The 16,264-nt window shown below is 44.0% G+C and overlaps 1 protein-coding gene across 3 annotated transcripts in view; it reads left to right on the top strand.

Annotated features, from left to right (window-relative positions):
- LOC105911471 (zinc finger and BTB domain-containing protein 7C) overlaps positions 1–14,538 on the top strand; it is a 21,785-nt gene extending 7,247 nt beyond the window's left edge. The window contains exons 2-4 of one of the 3 annotated variants that reach the window (XM_031578026.2): positions 4,387–4,704; positions 9,596–10,947; positions 11,686–14,538. In XM_031578026.2, coding sequence (XP_031433886.1) covers positions 9,614–10,947; positions 11,686–12,310 — 1,959 coding nt within the window. In that variant the 5' untranslated portion in view covers positions 4,387–4,704; positions 9,596–9,613 and the 3' untranslated portion in view covers positions 12,311–14,538. Of the gene's footprint in view, positions 1–4,382; positions 4,705–9,595; positions 10,948–11,685 lie in introns of all 3 variants that reach the window. The other 2 variants (XM_031578024.2, XM_012840269.3) reach the window with 2 other exon arrangements.
- The last annotated feature ends 1,726 nt before the right edge of the window (positions 14,539–16,264 follow it).

Below are 16,264 nucleotides of genomic sequence, written 5' to 3'. Positions count from 1 at the left end.
CCCCTCACTGCCCCCCACTGCCCCCCTCAGGTGCATCTGCCTCCCCCAGGCTACAGGCCTGTTTCAGATGAGTCTGTTTAACACCAACACAGACTAAACAATGCAGCCGGAGACAGAAAAGAGGACTAGATTTGTCAGCAGAAAGGAAGACAGTGAACCTCCTCAACACTACTTTTGTGAGGTGCAAAAAAATGAACTTGCAGCAGATTTTTCTGTGGCTTGAGTTGTGTGCATGTTGTCCTTGGAGGAGGGCTGGGAGCTGAGGGTCTGTCCAGAGTTAGTGGATCTGTGGGGGTGCCTCGCTCTTTCTCACAATCCTCTGCCCTCCCTCTGAGCAGCTCCCACACAAACACCCGCGCAGCCCCCTCCTTCCCAGACAACCAGAGGCCGATGAGGTGAGAGAGCCAGGCATGAAGAGAGGCCATCGAGGCCAAAGAGAAGCACACTCCTATGGAGGTCCACAATCCTCATTGGCAGTTACCTATTGAAAGGGACTACAGTGTGTGTCTCACTAAGACTTAGTCAGACACACTTCTGCAGAATGTTATTAAGCTCCAAGATGACCTTATTCTAGTCTGAGAGTCGTGCAGTGGTGCCAAGCAATCAAAGACATCAGATGTTTTTGCCCGAAAAAGTGCCACTTTTCTAAAAGAATTAGACAGGGGTAAAAGGTTAGGGTTTAGCCCATTGGAAAGGCTGGGGGTTCTGGTCTGTTTACGGCCTTCAGTCTGGCTGTGAGTGTCTACCAGACACCCACGGCTAAGAGGAAGACTGTCTCTGGCTCATTTGCCATTTCATTTTCAAAAAAGATGTTATAAAACTGGCTGACACGTTTTGATGAACCACCCTTTTTTGGCTCCGTTTAACACACACTCCTTTGGCTTTTGTCTTGCATTTCCCAGCTTTTTTCCCTCTCACTCACTTGCATGCTGTCCTTCCTTTCTGCAGCGCCTCTCTTTTGAAGCTGCTTTTCCTCTGTGTCCGCAATCTCTCTATCATTCTCATTTCACTCTCACTCTTCCTTCTTTTTCTTGTCCTCTATCCACTTTCTTCTGTTTCTCCTTCATTCGTTCTCTCTCTGACTCTCTCTCTCTCTCTCTCTCTCTCTCTCTCTCTCTCTCTCTCTCTCTGACTCTGTCTGTGCTGGGAGCTGTGGCTGCCCGCTATGACAGGAACGGCGAGTGAAAGCAAACAGGTACTGTGGAGCCAAACACTTACTCAGCCCCAGCTTCCTGGGTGCGAACAGACTGCAGCGGCTCTCAAAGAACCACACAAACGAGCAGAACGGACCCACGCCAGACCCTCAGCAACTTACAGCCATGTTCAGAACTGCTGAAATACATCAAGATGACACGTTTTAAAAAGCTTTGCCATAAGAAAAAATTAAAACAAAAAAAATATTCCTGTGTGTTTTCCTCAAATGTGCTCCTCACATGTAATGCAATATTAAAAATAGGAGGACTGATAACTGTTTGGTAGAGATTGGAAGTCCAGCACTTTCCCTACAATAATAATGAAAGGAGAGATACCTGTGAGGAGTTTCTATGACAACAGGCTGAACATTCTGATAACCAGGGTTCTGTGATGGTTGGTTGTCTGGCTGTCTGTCTAGCCTACTAGCATTTAAAAAAGAAGCTCTGATGATTTGCCAGATACAGAACTGAGTGCTTTGAATCACCATCGTCAAAACAGTGTAACCACTAGGGAAAAGGCTGTGGTCTGAACTAGAAAGTCCCTGGGAGGCCTTGGGTGTAGATCAGCATAAGCACACTGCTTTCATTCTTAAAACTGCTTGGGTCATCCTTGGGTTTACAGATTCAACTACCAAAATACTGTAATCCATGCCAGTGAGTAATCATTCAAGTAATAATTTCTTCTGAGAAAATGAATGTTAATATTTGTCTCTTGTTCCATGTTCCATTTCTCTTGCTGTGTACAGTAGACCACATGGAACAAAGAGAAACACCAGCTACTTCATGACATGGTAGAGAGAAAGCAGGTCAGTTGACAATGATGGTATGAATCTGCCCAAAATTACATAATTAGGCGTGAAGCACCTCTGATGTCATATAGGATATCCTGCCTTCGCTCCCAGCTCAGTCGTTAGAAAACCACTTTGTCACTCTCATCACATTTAGTGAGGGAATGCACAGTTCAGAGACAGGGGGGAACCGGAGAGAGAGAGAGAGAGAGAGAGAGAGAGAGAGAGAGAGAGGAAGCGAGAGAAGAAGTGACAGAAATACGGTCAAGAGTTGGGGAGAATAATCCACACAGTAGTTGAAGTTGTTTTGTGGTACAGTTTGAGGAGACATCACAGACAACAGACTCATGTTCTCACTGAGTATGTCATTTGTGCCATGTGTGATTGTTCAGCTAGGAGTTAGCACTTCCATTCCTATGCTCGGTCTGTCTGTCTATGCTATGTGTCTGACACGCTGCAACCCCACATTCTTTCTTCCTCTTTCTTTCTTTCTTTCTTTCTTTCTTTCTTTCTTTCTTTCTTTCTCACTCATCGCCCGCACATGCAAGACAGGTCATTTCCCCCTTGAGAATGAATGAGTGGGATGAAAACATCTCTTTCTATCTCTTTTTTTCATCACCTCACATTTTTGTAAATAGTCCATGAGTAAAGTCTTCCTCTTCCTCTTCCAACTGTGCCGTGAGCTCTTAGACTCGGAGTCAGTCTATCACTTTAGAGCATGAAATGTTTATTTTGGTCTTTTACATGTTAAATGTCTTCTCATTTTCATTTTCAAGATACCATAGAAAAAGAAAAAAATCGCCAGTCAGTCGTCATAGCTATACAATCAGATGTGGTATCACATATTATTAACCATAAAAGCACAAGGTTTTACAAAACCCATACATAATTTATAGAAAATGCCATATTTAATACTAACTGATTCATTTGGTTCAGCAAACAACCCTTATTCCACAGGTTGTGACTGTAGTGCATAAAGATCAAAGTAAACTGTTCCCACACTTAAGCCCCCCTGAATCATTAACGCGACAGTCTGTTGGAAAATGCTTCTATGGCAGAATTATCAGAAAGATAAAATGGCAATGAATCAACAGGAAGTTGTGGTCGTCTTGTTTTGAATGCACTGACGAGTGTATGATAATGATTGGAGCATGCACAGAGTGTTTGAATGCACTGACAAGTGTATGATAATGATTGGAGCATGATTGGAGCATGCACAGGGTGTTTGAATAGCTTGTGTTTCCTCTTGGAAGTATGTTTTTTTTTACTTAATACAATATCATATAATAATCTGCATTGATCAAGAAAAAAATGCTCTCACTTAACCAATTAACTCAGACAAAAAGGTCTGATATAGTCCACATTTTCTGACACTAAAACAAACAATGATAATTCAAATGGGAGTTATTTGTGTTTATATCAAAGGTTCTATTTACAGATATCCTCAAATTACTTATTTTGCTTGTGTTTACTGCATTTTATATTATAGACATTTTATTTTTTAGAGGCCATTATTTTTTATTTGACACAAAATAAATGAGTGGGGACCAGTACATGTTAGTATCATTGCGTGAAGCAGGTGTTTTTTGGCATGCTGAGGTGGAATCAGAATGGCATACTATGATTGCGTTATAGTTTTATAACTTTAATTGCCTTGCGGAGGTTGCAGAAATTACTATATTTCTGTGGTTCTAACAGTATACTACAAATAAAATTCAACAGGAATACAATCAAATCAAAATGTGCACATTAATTAAAGCAAAGAAAAAGTGACCACATGTTGAAAGTTATGAGCATCCTCTCTCAACATCTTCCACCACAGAGGGTTGTTTATGTATGCTTTATGACTGAAGTACTATAACTTAATTAGAAACTAGAATATCGAGAGGATTATGATATATCTATTTTACTCTTCTGGAAAATCTTGCCGAGACTGAAAAATGTAAATAGCCTTTTAGCCCTGTGCAGCTCCCAACTTTTTCTTCCTGATTCTTTCTCTTGTGCCATCAGACGCCAAAGCCGTTGGAAGCACAGGGTGTTTGGAACTGCGCTCGCTTTCTCTCCGCTACCTCTCCCTGTTTCAGCCCCACTCCCTTCCAACTGAAAATCCACTCTAACAAAACTAAAAATTCATTTAGTCTGACCCAAATCAGAGGGTGTCTGAGCCACGGCCTTATTACACACTGTGCTTAACTTGTGTTGTGGAGGAGGATGGGGTATCATTATCTTTCAGCTACCCACCCTGCCATAAAAACTAGTGGTGCGACATCTCCACATCGCAGTAGTGCCGTTTAGCTCTGCTCCCTTCTCTCCCTCTCTTTCTCCCTTCCTCTCTCTCTCTCTCTCTCTCTGTCTCTCTCTCTCTCTTACTCACTCTCTTTCTCTCCCTCCCTACTGCAAGTCAGACGAGCCAGCCTCCTCCTGGAGCGGTGAGGCTGCCTGCCTGCGAGTGCCGGGGAGAGAGAGCCGCTCAGACACTTGTCGTGTCTTCTCTGCAAGCCCCGTGTGGATATTTCCCCGTGCTCTGGCTTCTGTGAATGAGTGGGGGAGCGTGACGGCGGCGGCGGCGGCGACGAGCTGTGAATGGACAGGCAGCTTTGTCTTAGTCTGAAGGAGGAGATGTGATGAGAGAGGACTGGGACTGAACAGCACTTCTTCTTAGTCTGAGGGATTTACACAAAAAGAAAAGAAAAAGAGAGAAACATACCTGAAGAAAAGAGGAGGTGGGTGGAGATTCTGTCTAAATGGATTTGACCTGATGATAAAAAGGATACCATTGTACAGTGTGTATGTATGTATGTATGTACAGTGTCTATGCGTGTGTCGGGTATGTATAATGTGTATGTTTATACGTGTATTTGTGTGCTCATAGGGTTGTAGGTTTTGGAATGATCAGAGTATTTTTGCGCATGAGGGTAATGTGTGTTTGAGTGCACACTGTAAGTGCTTTTGTTTGTCTTTAGTAGTGATTCAATGAAAGGGCTGCCTTTAGCTCAGGGCCGCTCAGGTGCACTGACAGAAGCTCCATCTGTGGACAGGGTAATCTCATGACTCATATCATTATTTGGGTCTTACTGTGGACGCCGTCTGTAGGAAATTAGGGTGCAAAGTATTGGATCGCTGTAGAATTAGTTTTGAACGCATGACCCACAGAGGCACTGTGTTTTGAAGAGGTTTTTCAGCCACAAGTTCTCACAGACTTTTCTAGTTTGACTTCAAACCCATTGTCAAATTGTTACCATAGTTAAAAAAATCGAACTCAGTAAAACAGTGAAAGAAACCAGGTGTGGATCAACTTAAATTAAGGTTTAGCCCCCTTGAGTGCGGGTAGACAATACATAAAAAATAACAAAAGTCCAACTTTTTAAGCCACAAATGACACTCGATTCAACATAAAACATTTACAAAATTTTAAATGATACCTTCTTGAATAACAATTTAAAAAAAGGCCCAAATAGAGTAAATGGAATTATTTTGGCATGGTGTGGGGGAGGTAGTTATCAGGGATGAAAGCATGTGAAAATTACTGTTTGTGTAACTTCCAACTCTTGTGGTGTTTTTGTAGCGTCACAAGCTTACGAATTACAGGTATTAGTGTTTGTATTACACAGTCTTCTTATTTTCTGTCGCCATTCATGTTGATAATGTGTAACAGTGCATAGACTACTGGACAGGGTTAAAGGTATAAGGCCTGAATCCATTTTTCTTTTGTTCTTTACATTTTTCCTTACAAGTTCTTTCAAAATGTATTTTCAACTGTACGGCTGAATTCATTCACTTTCTTTTGTAATGTCGAAGGGCAACACAGTTATTTTTGTGAAATGTTTCAAGGTGAAGGGCCTTTACATGGCAGAGAGTGAAAGAGGAGCGCCTGTTTAAAGCCCATTCTTCAAAGAGCTCACCCTCGCACTTCACTGAAATAGAAATATACGGAATCCTTCAAAAATGGGTTTAGTTTGTCCTTCACTAATAAACAGTTGTCTTTGGAAGACTGTAAACTGTTAAACAATAACTGATATGACCTGATGACAAGGACATGTTTCACTTTGCCATTCCTCCCATACCTGTTACCTCTCTGCCCTCTATCACATTCATGTATTCCTTTTAATGACCAATTATCCCAGAATCTGTCCACTAAACCCTTAGTAAAGACTCTTAGCGCTTTATTAATGCACAGATCCAACCGACCCAGGGCCTCACTGAACAGGTGCACTTGTAAACCACCTAGAGGAGAAAGTACCAAAACTACATCTGAGTTGCGCCATGCAGTCAGCCCTCAAGTGGCCTAAGGAGCTGATGGGTTAAACCTGAGAGCTCCAGGGCCCCCTGAGGAAAGAGCTTTAGAGCAGGCCAGCCGGCTCCCACGGGGCCCACTCACTTACAACAAGATTTAGCCAATTTACCAGCGACCACTGCTGCACAGGGAGTCCAAATGTTCTGGGTTTCTCAGTCAGTCAGTCAGTCACAAATGACGGGAAGGGCTCAAACTTATATTTGGTTTTATATCGCAGTTTAAAACTGTACACAAGTTATTACATTAAAAACATCACTTTTCTTCCACATTTCTCCAGTTACCATGGTGAATATATTTAGTTACTCTGAATTCATATAACTTCTAATGAAATACTCATTACGGACACAGTTGTGCTGTGTGCCATTTAGCTCAACATTTAAAAGTCTAATTTTCAATGGATAATGTTGGTTAATGTCAATCTGTTGAGAGAACCAAACAAGAGCCGATACATGGGCAGGGGTAATATTTCATAGGTGCCATACCAAGGGCAAGGCTAAAGCAACCTAGCAAGACACACACACACACACCTTAGCTTTTTACCTAGCAAGACACACACACACACACCTTAGCTTTTCACTCTAATGCCCTGCGCCAGGATTGCTGATGTCACCAGAGCAGGAACACTAGGCTTGAGTCCCCCCATAACATTAGCGGCTGGATGGTTAGCGCTGAGGTGACAGCGAGCGGAGAGCACACTAACAGTGGGCACAGGATGGGGATGGCATGACAGTGTGGAGGGTGGCGAGGCAGACCTGCACAAAGGGACCTGACACTGAGGCGACTGCCCACCTCTCTCATTTCTATTCTCCTCTTCCTCTATGGTGGCTCCTGAAATAAAGGCATAAAGTGCTGCACATATTATCAGCGGTAAACTCAAAATACGAAGCCTAGATGTAACAAACGGGGAGATTTTGTTGTGTGGCTTAGATAAGATTTGCCAAGGAATCAAAATACTAGAGAATGAAATTGAAGGAAACTTGTGGTCACGTCAAACTAATAATCACAGTCTTAGAGGAATGAGGTCTACCTCACGTTCTCCTTCTGGTTTTTTGCCTTTTACTCTTTGAAAAAAAACAGGGATCAGAAAACATTCCTCTGTTTTCTGCTCCAAGTTGTAGACTCTTGCCACGTGCCTTTTATATATACGCACATTGTTCTGACCGGCGAGTTTCAGAAGTATAAAGTAATTTCTACAAGCTCTAAGGGCCTCGGTGTTCTGTCCTTAACACAGTAGGTAGCAGCAGCAGAACTAGCAGCAGTAAGGGTTAAAGCTGTAAGGCTGGGATGGGGTGGTGATTCTCCAAGACCTTGTGGTGGGAAAGTGGTGCCCTGCTCCCCTCCCTGGCTATGTGGCACATCCTCTCCATAGAGTAATTAGGGGAAGGTGCGTCCCTCCAGCGTCTGTGTCACAGTTCCAGGGGGCAGGGAGCAGCGGGGCAGCATGTGTTCTCAGGGTGGGTGGGAGACCTCAGGACCCCCCTTACCCAGCCAACCCCACACCCACCCCGCTCCGTCCACATCACCCCCACCCCACACCACCCCCCCACTGGCCCCTTATCCAGCACTGTTGTTTTTAGCTCTGAACGCCTGTTTGACTTGGCTGGATTTTCCAGGGAGGGGTGGCCACACTGTTTTTTTTACCAGTTTTTTTTTTTTTTTTTACACAACCTGTCAGGGAACTTCTGGGGACATCACATCACCCTGCCCTCTCTCTGCCCACTCCTCCCCACCTCTCTCTCTCTATCTCTCTCTCCAAATCTTCAATGTGACACATGTCCTATGAGGGCATCTCAACACCAGTCCATCTTTTCCATGGTTGTCAACTCTGATTGACATCTCGATACAGACACAGTCATGTATTAGGAGAAAGCAGTGAGAACCAACTCTGATTCAGGAATATTTTGACAGGATAAAATGTACTCCCTAGCGTATACACTGAGCTTATTAACACAAATAAGAACACTATCCTTATGGTTTCCTATGACCTTAAACATATGAAATCTGCAGGAGCTCTTGAAGATGAAACTTGTCTGCATTTGACAATACCCCGGAGGTGAACTTTGAGATGCACATGATCTTAAATTCATACTGCAAGTATTTTCAATGCACTGCTGGCCAACGACCAGTTTGTGTGCAACATACACTCTTTGTCAACAGGCGTGTTTTCTGTACAGTACTATATGTCTAAACGGCAATTATAGCAACTGTTCCCTAGCAACAGTGTAGAAGATATTAACCAGCTGATTGGTTACCAGTGAGCTCAATATTATGCTGAAATGCAGGATGAGCATGTTAAAAATACATTTCTACTGTAAAACAGTAGAAAGGAGTTATAATAGTGAGGGGGCTAATTTACTTTGGCGTTGGTGAGAGTGCTATGGCCCATTTGAATCCAGTCAACAACTTTGTGGTGGTTAGGCATATGAAAGCAACCATCCAAATGCCTGCAGTGACCGCCGAGAGCGGCCAGCTAAGATTAAGCTCTATTCATAGATGTGAATGAGAGACAGTGCTGCCAAAAACAATTTTACAACTCACTCCAAACAGTCTATGGAAATCAACAGGTATAACCCAAGGCCACTCACATGATTTAAAATACAAAATAAATAAATATGTGGATATAAAAAGCTGATACATTTCTCCAGGGGGGGAAATCCATGCAATTTGCGATTTATTTCACAAAAGATTTTTTGTTTGTTTGAAGGAAGAACATATTTCTGTCATGCTTTAAAGAGCTTTAGAGAGATGTTCAAAATGTTGGGAGAAGTGCTGAATCGTGTCTTCATGTTGTAACTCACCAAAGAACGGAAAGTAGAACCTGACCCGTTTTACCTTCCTGTATTGTTTCTGCAGCTTCCGAACATCACAGATAAGTGTGTGTGTGTCTGTGTGCGTGTCTGTCACTTTTTTTTTGCGTTCGTTTTACAAGACAAAGCTTAAAGATAATACTCTCCTCTTTTCATTATCTGAGAACCTCAAGACTTCAAAAGGTTTTTGTTATCAGTTCTTCACCATGAGTGGAAAACACGCTTAAGATTAATGCCGTACTCTCAGAAGGGGTCAGTCAGCGCCGCACAGGCGTGCTCAGCAATCACACCTTGGTTTTTGGAGTGCTCCTTTGGCTGTGGTGTTTTGTTTCCTCTTTACAAAGGACATCTGCACCATCAGCAGAGAGCAGCCTGTTGTATCTGAATTGAAACCCATAGGCAATATACTGTGTGGGCATTCAAAGCTTTCACAAAATGAAATGCCTTTTGGTGTGAGTAATAACATTCTGTCACTTTCTCGTCCTCCGTGTGTTCCCTCTTTTTTTGCACCAGATTTCGATCCTTTTGACGATGGCGTACCGAGAAGAGGACCTGATTGGGATCCCCTTCCCCAACCACAGCAGCGAGGTGCTGTGCAGTCTGAACGAGCAGCGGCGCGAAGGGCTCCTGTGCGACGTGGTCCTCATCGTGCAAGATCAGGAGTACCACACGCACCGCTCCGTGCTGGCCGCCTGCAGCCAGTACTTCAAGAAGCTGTTCACCGTGGCGTCGGACGCCAGCGAGCCGCACGCCGTCTACCAGATTGACTTTGTGGGGCCGGAGTCCCTGACGGCCATCCTGGAGTTCGCCTACACCTCCACCCTCACTGTCACCGCAGGCAACGTGAAGCAGATCCTGAATGCAGCCAAGATGCTGGAGATCCCCTGCATCATCAACGTCTGTCTGGAGATCATGGATGGAGGCGGGGGAGAGGAAGGAGGAGGAGGAGGAGGAGGAGGCGAGGGTGGAGGAGGAAGACGGGACCGCGGCTATGAGGAGGAGGAAGACGATGAGGATGAGGACGACGAAGAGGAGGAGGACGACCTAGATGATGACGCAGAGGAGTCCAGGGAAGAGGAACAGGAGGAGCCCGAGGACGACGCCAGTGAGAAGTCCACCCAAGTCTCCGAGCAGCAGGAGGGGAGCGCCCTGGAGCAGAGGGAGATGGGAGAGCGCTTGGGGAGCCCGCCGTGCAGCTCCAAGCAGGATCACTGCCAGAGCAGGCCTGAGAGGAGGTGTCAGAAGGAGAGCCCGGAGAAGGGCCGCGATCCAGAGGGCCTGGAGGGCCGGGCCCTGAAAGACTTTTCCATTGAGTCACTCCTCCAGGAGGGCCTGTACCCGAAGATGCCAGGGCTCGAGCGAGGCTCTGGTTACTCCCCGCTCCTGCCTGGCTTCTACCCTCCTATGTGGGCCGCTGAGTTTCCGACCTTCCCACAGATCCTGGAACCCCACCGCGCCACTCACCCCTACGGGCCACAGATGGAGAACACGCCCCTGGACTTGGCTGTGAAGAAAGAGGTCATCCAGGAGGACCTGAAGGAGGACGTGACCCCTGGGCTGCTGCACAGGGACTTTATGAAGGAGTTCATGGGCCCGGGGTTGGGGGTGCTTCCAGAGGCCCAGCTGAGTCAGATCAAGGACGAGTCGGACCTGCGCTCCTACCTGAGCTTCCTCAGCGCGTCTCACCTGGGGGTCTTCCCCCCGTGGCAGCTGGAGGAGGAGAGGAAGCTGAAGCCCAAAGCCTCGCAGCAGTGTCCCATCTGCAACAAGGTGATCCAGGGCGCGGGGAAGCTGCCCCGCCACATGCGCACACACACGGGGGAGAAACCCTACATGTGTACCATCTGCGAGGTGCGCTTCACCCGGTGAGTGAGAACAGCACCCAGTCCACATCCCAGTCACCCTCAGCATGGTACCTGGAGGACCCATCATTAGCATTTCACTGACTTTTTTTACATTTCAGGACATCGTGACAAAAAAAAAAAAAAGCACACAGACAGGAAATGTTTTTTGTCCAGCTTAACAGAAGATCAGATATGACTAGATGACAATGTTTAAATGTGTCCAGTGCCCAATTAACTATAGCTGCAGAGAGGGAAGAAACAGTGCAGTAATTCAGATCTGCAGATGCGTGCCATTTGAGTGAGGAATTATGAAACTCAGAAAGAAAGAGAGAAAAGTGTGGTTCAGGTGCAAAAATGTAAATACCACATGACACGGGCCCATGAATCTCTGAAACCCCTACAGCGGCTCGTGACCTGCATGCGTCTCTTTTGTCTAATGCTCTTACACCTTCCACTTCCTGCCAGAGTTAAGCAGCTTTCAGCAGCCGTCTCGTCAGAACATATGGATATTTTACCCTGTCTGAGTGCCTATGAATTTGAATGTGTGTACATACATTTAGACCAGTATATGTGTACATGTATGTAGTTCTAAGTAGTTGTAAGACAGAGAGAGTGAGAGCGACTGTACCTGGAAGATAAAAGGAGAGGGGATGTCTTGATGTGTATGAACAGGGATCAAGGGAACCAAGATGAGCTGACATATTTGTACTCCCACACCGTGCCTAACCCCTGCTCCTGCTTGTCTTCTTCTCCCCACAGACAGGACAAACTGAAGATCCACATGCGTAAGCACACCGGCGAGCGGCCCTACATGTGCCTCCACTGCAACTCCAAGTTTGTGCACAACTACGACCTGAAGAACCACCTGCGCATCCACACGGGAGTGAGGCCCTACCAGTGCGAGCACTGCTACAAGAGCTTCACGCGCTCCGACCACCTGCACCGCCACCTGAAGCGCCAGAGCTGCCGCGTCTCGCGCCCACGACGGGGACGCAAGCCCGCCGCCTGGCGCGCCTCCAACTTCCTGTACCCGCCCGACCCCCACCTGCACCAAGGCAAGGGCCTGGCCGCTGGGTGCCGGCTGTTGCCCACACCTTTGCCTGCCTTGGGTGCCCGTGGCCTGGCAGAGAGGCGACCACAGGGGGGGAGAGCTCTAGAGGACTGTGAAGGGGGGGGCAGGGAGGCAGCAGAAGCACGGCTGGTAGACAGAGGCCACATGGCTGGGGAGGCAGAGAGGAAGAGGGGGGTGTTCTCCTTCACTCTGGCCCGGGACGATGTTCGGCCCCACGCACCCTTTCCTTTCCCTGCTCCTCCAGCCCCCTCCAACGATCCCTGGACTGTCAGGCTGGACCGGGCTCCACCCATCCCCGAGGCAGCAAACTGACCTCCCAGAACTCTCTCCAGAGTTCGCTGCTCCGCACAGAATTTACGTATGCATGAGCAAAAACACACAGACACGGACACACACACACACACAAACACACACACACACACAACAGGAGGAAGACTGGGAATCTGGAGGACAAGCTATCTACAATTGTAGGCTAATCAAATGCAAAACCTTCTTTTTTTTTTTTAATGAACCATTTTGGGACTTTAATATGTTGACAAATTGTGACATTTTAACAGCCTTTTTATATGGCAGTTTCCTTGTGTCATTTCAGACTGGGATTTTAAATACAGGAATTTTTAGGGATTGAATGTTTTTATTATTATTTTGGATGTTTCAGTTTCTGTACATTTCTATTTATAATAAAATTTGATGATCACGCTTTTGCATTATTGAGAAGGGTAAAAGGATGTTCTGAGATTTGTCGGCAGTTTAGCCTGCTGTTTTGGCCACTAAATGTGTATTCATCAATTGAGCTGAATTTTGCTTTCAATCTCAGACTTCAATGCAAAGAATGTTGTCTGAGCTCTCTGATTTCTGAAATCACTTTAAACTGATTTTTTTCCCCCAGTCATCTTACTGTGTATGCCACTGTCACAAATGACTCGACTTCTCCCTAGGGCCCCACATGAGATTTGTTCAAATAGAAATTACAAGAGGTAAAACAAATATCACAACTCTCTGACATTCAGATTGTACCTTTGAACAGAAATTAAAATGACGCCATTGTCTGCATTAAATATGAGTCAACCAAAGACAGGTAAACTGTCTGTGAAATTAAAAAGATTGATTCATCTAGACAGGCACTACACATATAATATCAATGTGAATGTTCATATTTATAACATTCTATAACCAATTTAACGGGAAGAGGGGAGAAGTTGAGTCAGTGTGGGCAGCTTTACTACAGTGGATCCTGGGTTTGTGTCCTTCGTATCATGAACATGCTTTACCCTTGTGCTGTGCACCAAGCTTTTCTCTGCACTATTGTAAATATGTACAAATGTTTTGAAAATTTAACTTTGATTAATTAAATGTTGCTGGATTACTAAAGTTTTCTGATTAATAATGTAAAATGTAAAAGCATCCAAAGATGTGTTTTAAAAAAACAAACTTGAAATATTGTTTCATGTGTTTGAATTTCTCGGACGAGTTTAAATGTTTAATTTTTTTGAGTGCTCAAAATTGTTTTCCACTTGAAATGGTCAAAACAGGTGCTTCACTTTGTTAGGAATTAAAACAGGGAAGTCTATCCACCATCCTTACATGTTGCTCTTCTTAAATATAAACTGGTTAACATAAATGTTGTACTTCATTGTTGTCCAAAATGATAATGAGAAAATATTTTCAAGCTATTTATGCATATTTAAATAGGCCTTGGCTATATTTTGCTAAAATGTTTGTAAATACACTAACATGTCACAAAGTATGAGGCGGGTGGTTATGGTGATTCACTGGGTGGCTGTTTAATCGGTCAATGTATGTGAGTGTGTCTGTGTCTGTCTGTGTGTGTGTGTGTGTGTGTGTGTGTGTGTGTGTGTGTGTGTGTGTGTGTGTGTGTGTGTCTGTGTGTGTGTGTGTGTGTGTGTGTGTCTGTGTGTGTGTGTGTGTGTGTGCCTAGGCTTTTGTTGCAAATACCTCTGAACTGGAACATCGGCAAAACATTGTTTCTATAAAACCAACCAATCACACATACACAAACACACACACACACACATACTGGATACACGGATATGGTACGGCAATTACAACAAAATATTTTCAATTTGTCAGGAACCAGCTATTGAATATAACCATAATTCACAATAAAGTGATGGTTAAAGTGTGACACTAATGGTGTAAACATGGTCTAATTTATCAAATTAACTGAATTCACTTGACACAAAAAACATGTCTGAAAGGCCTGAATGTGTATGACATTTATGAATTACCCTGATGACAGAAACAACATGTATTTGCACTATTTGTGATTTGTGTATTAAATTGATCAGATTCATTTTCCAAATACTGAAGCCATTTTATGCATTTTACTTAAAATTCCTTTTTTTCCAATTTTGATCTCCACACAAAGACAATGAAAAAAAAATCTTCTCCCTGATCATTAAGTATGTGCTTGCAGTCTGTTTCTCTGGCTGGAACCATGCAATTGTTACAATCAATTGACCCCCAAAAAATATTTTTCAGAAGAGGGATGGCCTTCAAATCAAATAAAGAATACTTTTCTCAATGAACCGTTATGCCTTTTTGCCTATTTTGAACATGTATTGTTGAGAATGAGAGCTTACATCGTGCCAAAGGCTGTACTCCAAGGCAACTTCATTCAGGTAAAGTAGATTTCTATGCGAGTCACAGTAGGTTAAAGAGAAGCCAGTGGGAGTCAGGGTACAAGATCACAGTAAAAGCACAAGTAAGAACTGAAGACCAAAGAGTTTTTCAATAGGGCTGAGTGAAATTCAGAACAATGACGAACTTAGACTGGTTTATCTGGACAGTTTCCTCTTGTCTTGCACATGTGCTTACTGCCCTCTACTGGGAAGAAGTAAGTACTTTAAGGGGGCACGAAGGGGACATGGTGGGATTGGTGCATGATAGGGCGGTCTGAATAGAGTAGAGGAGGTTGATAAGCGGGTAGAATATAACAGGGTTAGATGTGTTATTATTTACTGATAACTTTAAGCGACCTCCAGCTGCTAAGTATAAGTGCAATACTCTACGAGACTACAATGATTTAAGCGCTAGAGCAGCTGCTTCTTATTTATTAACCACTTTGTATAATTCCATAAAATGATTTACCGACTCCAACATACTACCAAAACGAAGCTCAATTAATACAGTGTAAGTCATGCCTCCATGTGCTTACACAGCTGTTGTCCCAACACTGTATGTCCTAAAGACATGAAACAAAGTGGACTGAATGCCATAAAACATCTATGAAATATATACAAAAGATTTGGAAAAACCGGTAGATAACCAAATAAGCCAAACTGGAGGGTATATCCTTAAGATTAAATTGTACGTGGTGTGACTTAATAATAACACTTCTTTTGGGTAAGAGGGGTGCAACAACATTGTTTAACCACATAGAGGCACTCTTGTATTCTTTTATCAAGACCACCAATCAAACCTTTCAATTCGCCATCAGTTTTAACCCTCATATCTGCCAGAAGCTTCATATGCAGACAAAAGAAACACAGAAATAATACCCAAAACTGCTAGCCATTTGTTGCATCACAGTTAGCTGGAGCTCTTATGGGCCTTTATAAAAGCCTGCAATCCAACAAGGGTTTGTCTACATGCTGATGCAGATCTGAAGCAATTCATTTGTGATGAACTTCCATAAAACTATGTATCAATTTCTTCTTAAAGTAGCATTAAGGAATCCTGGTCTAAAACTAGTGAGCTAACTAGTACAAACCTTGCAAACACCAGCAACAGCATAATTGGCACTGATAAAATCTTGCTGGCATGCTTACTGATGTCTTTTGGTGATACAGTTGGTGTAATCTCTTTTCTTCCTTTTTAGCTTAAACACAGAACTACATTGTGCACGCACACGCACACACACACACACACACACACACACACACACACACACACACACACACACACACACATATATATGTGTGTCTATAAAACATATCTCAAAAAGAAGAGACTTCTCACATTCACGTGAATGTACCTCTTAATGATTCATGTATGATTCAGGCTTATGTGTGGGGACATCTTAAAACAGTTTAGGATCAACCACTGTTGTGTGGGAACATAAATGCAATATAATTACATATGGTACTATGAGAACCTCAGCTCTTTGCCCATGAAGTAAAACAGATCCAGTCAGCACGCCAGAACATCTGCAAGAGTAGGTCTTTTTGACGTCTTGACCCCAAAGCTCCTAGCCACACTCTAATTTCAGTCAGACTGTCAGTTGTGTTAGGATAAACTGAACAA

Source organism: Clupea harengus, chromosome 12, assembly GCF_900700415.2.
Source record: "Clupea harengus chromosome 12, Ch_v2.0.2, whole genome shotgun sequence".
Classification (NCBI taxonomy): domain Eukaryota; kingdom Metazoa; phylum Chordata; class Actinopteri; order Clupeiformes; family Clupeidae; genus Clupea; species Clupea harengus.
This window is presented reverse-complemented; position numbering and strand designations above follow the sequence as displayed.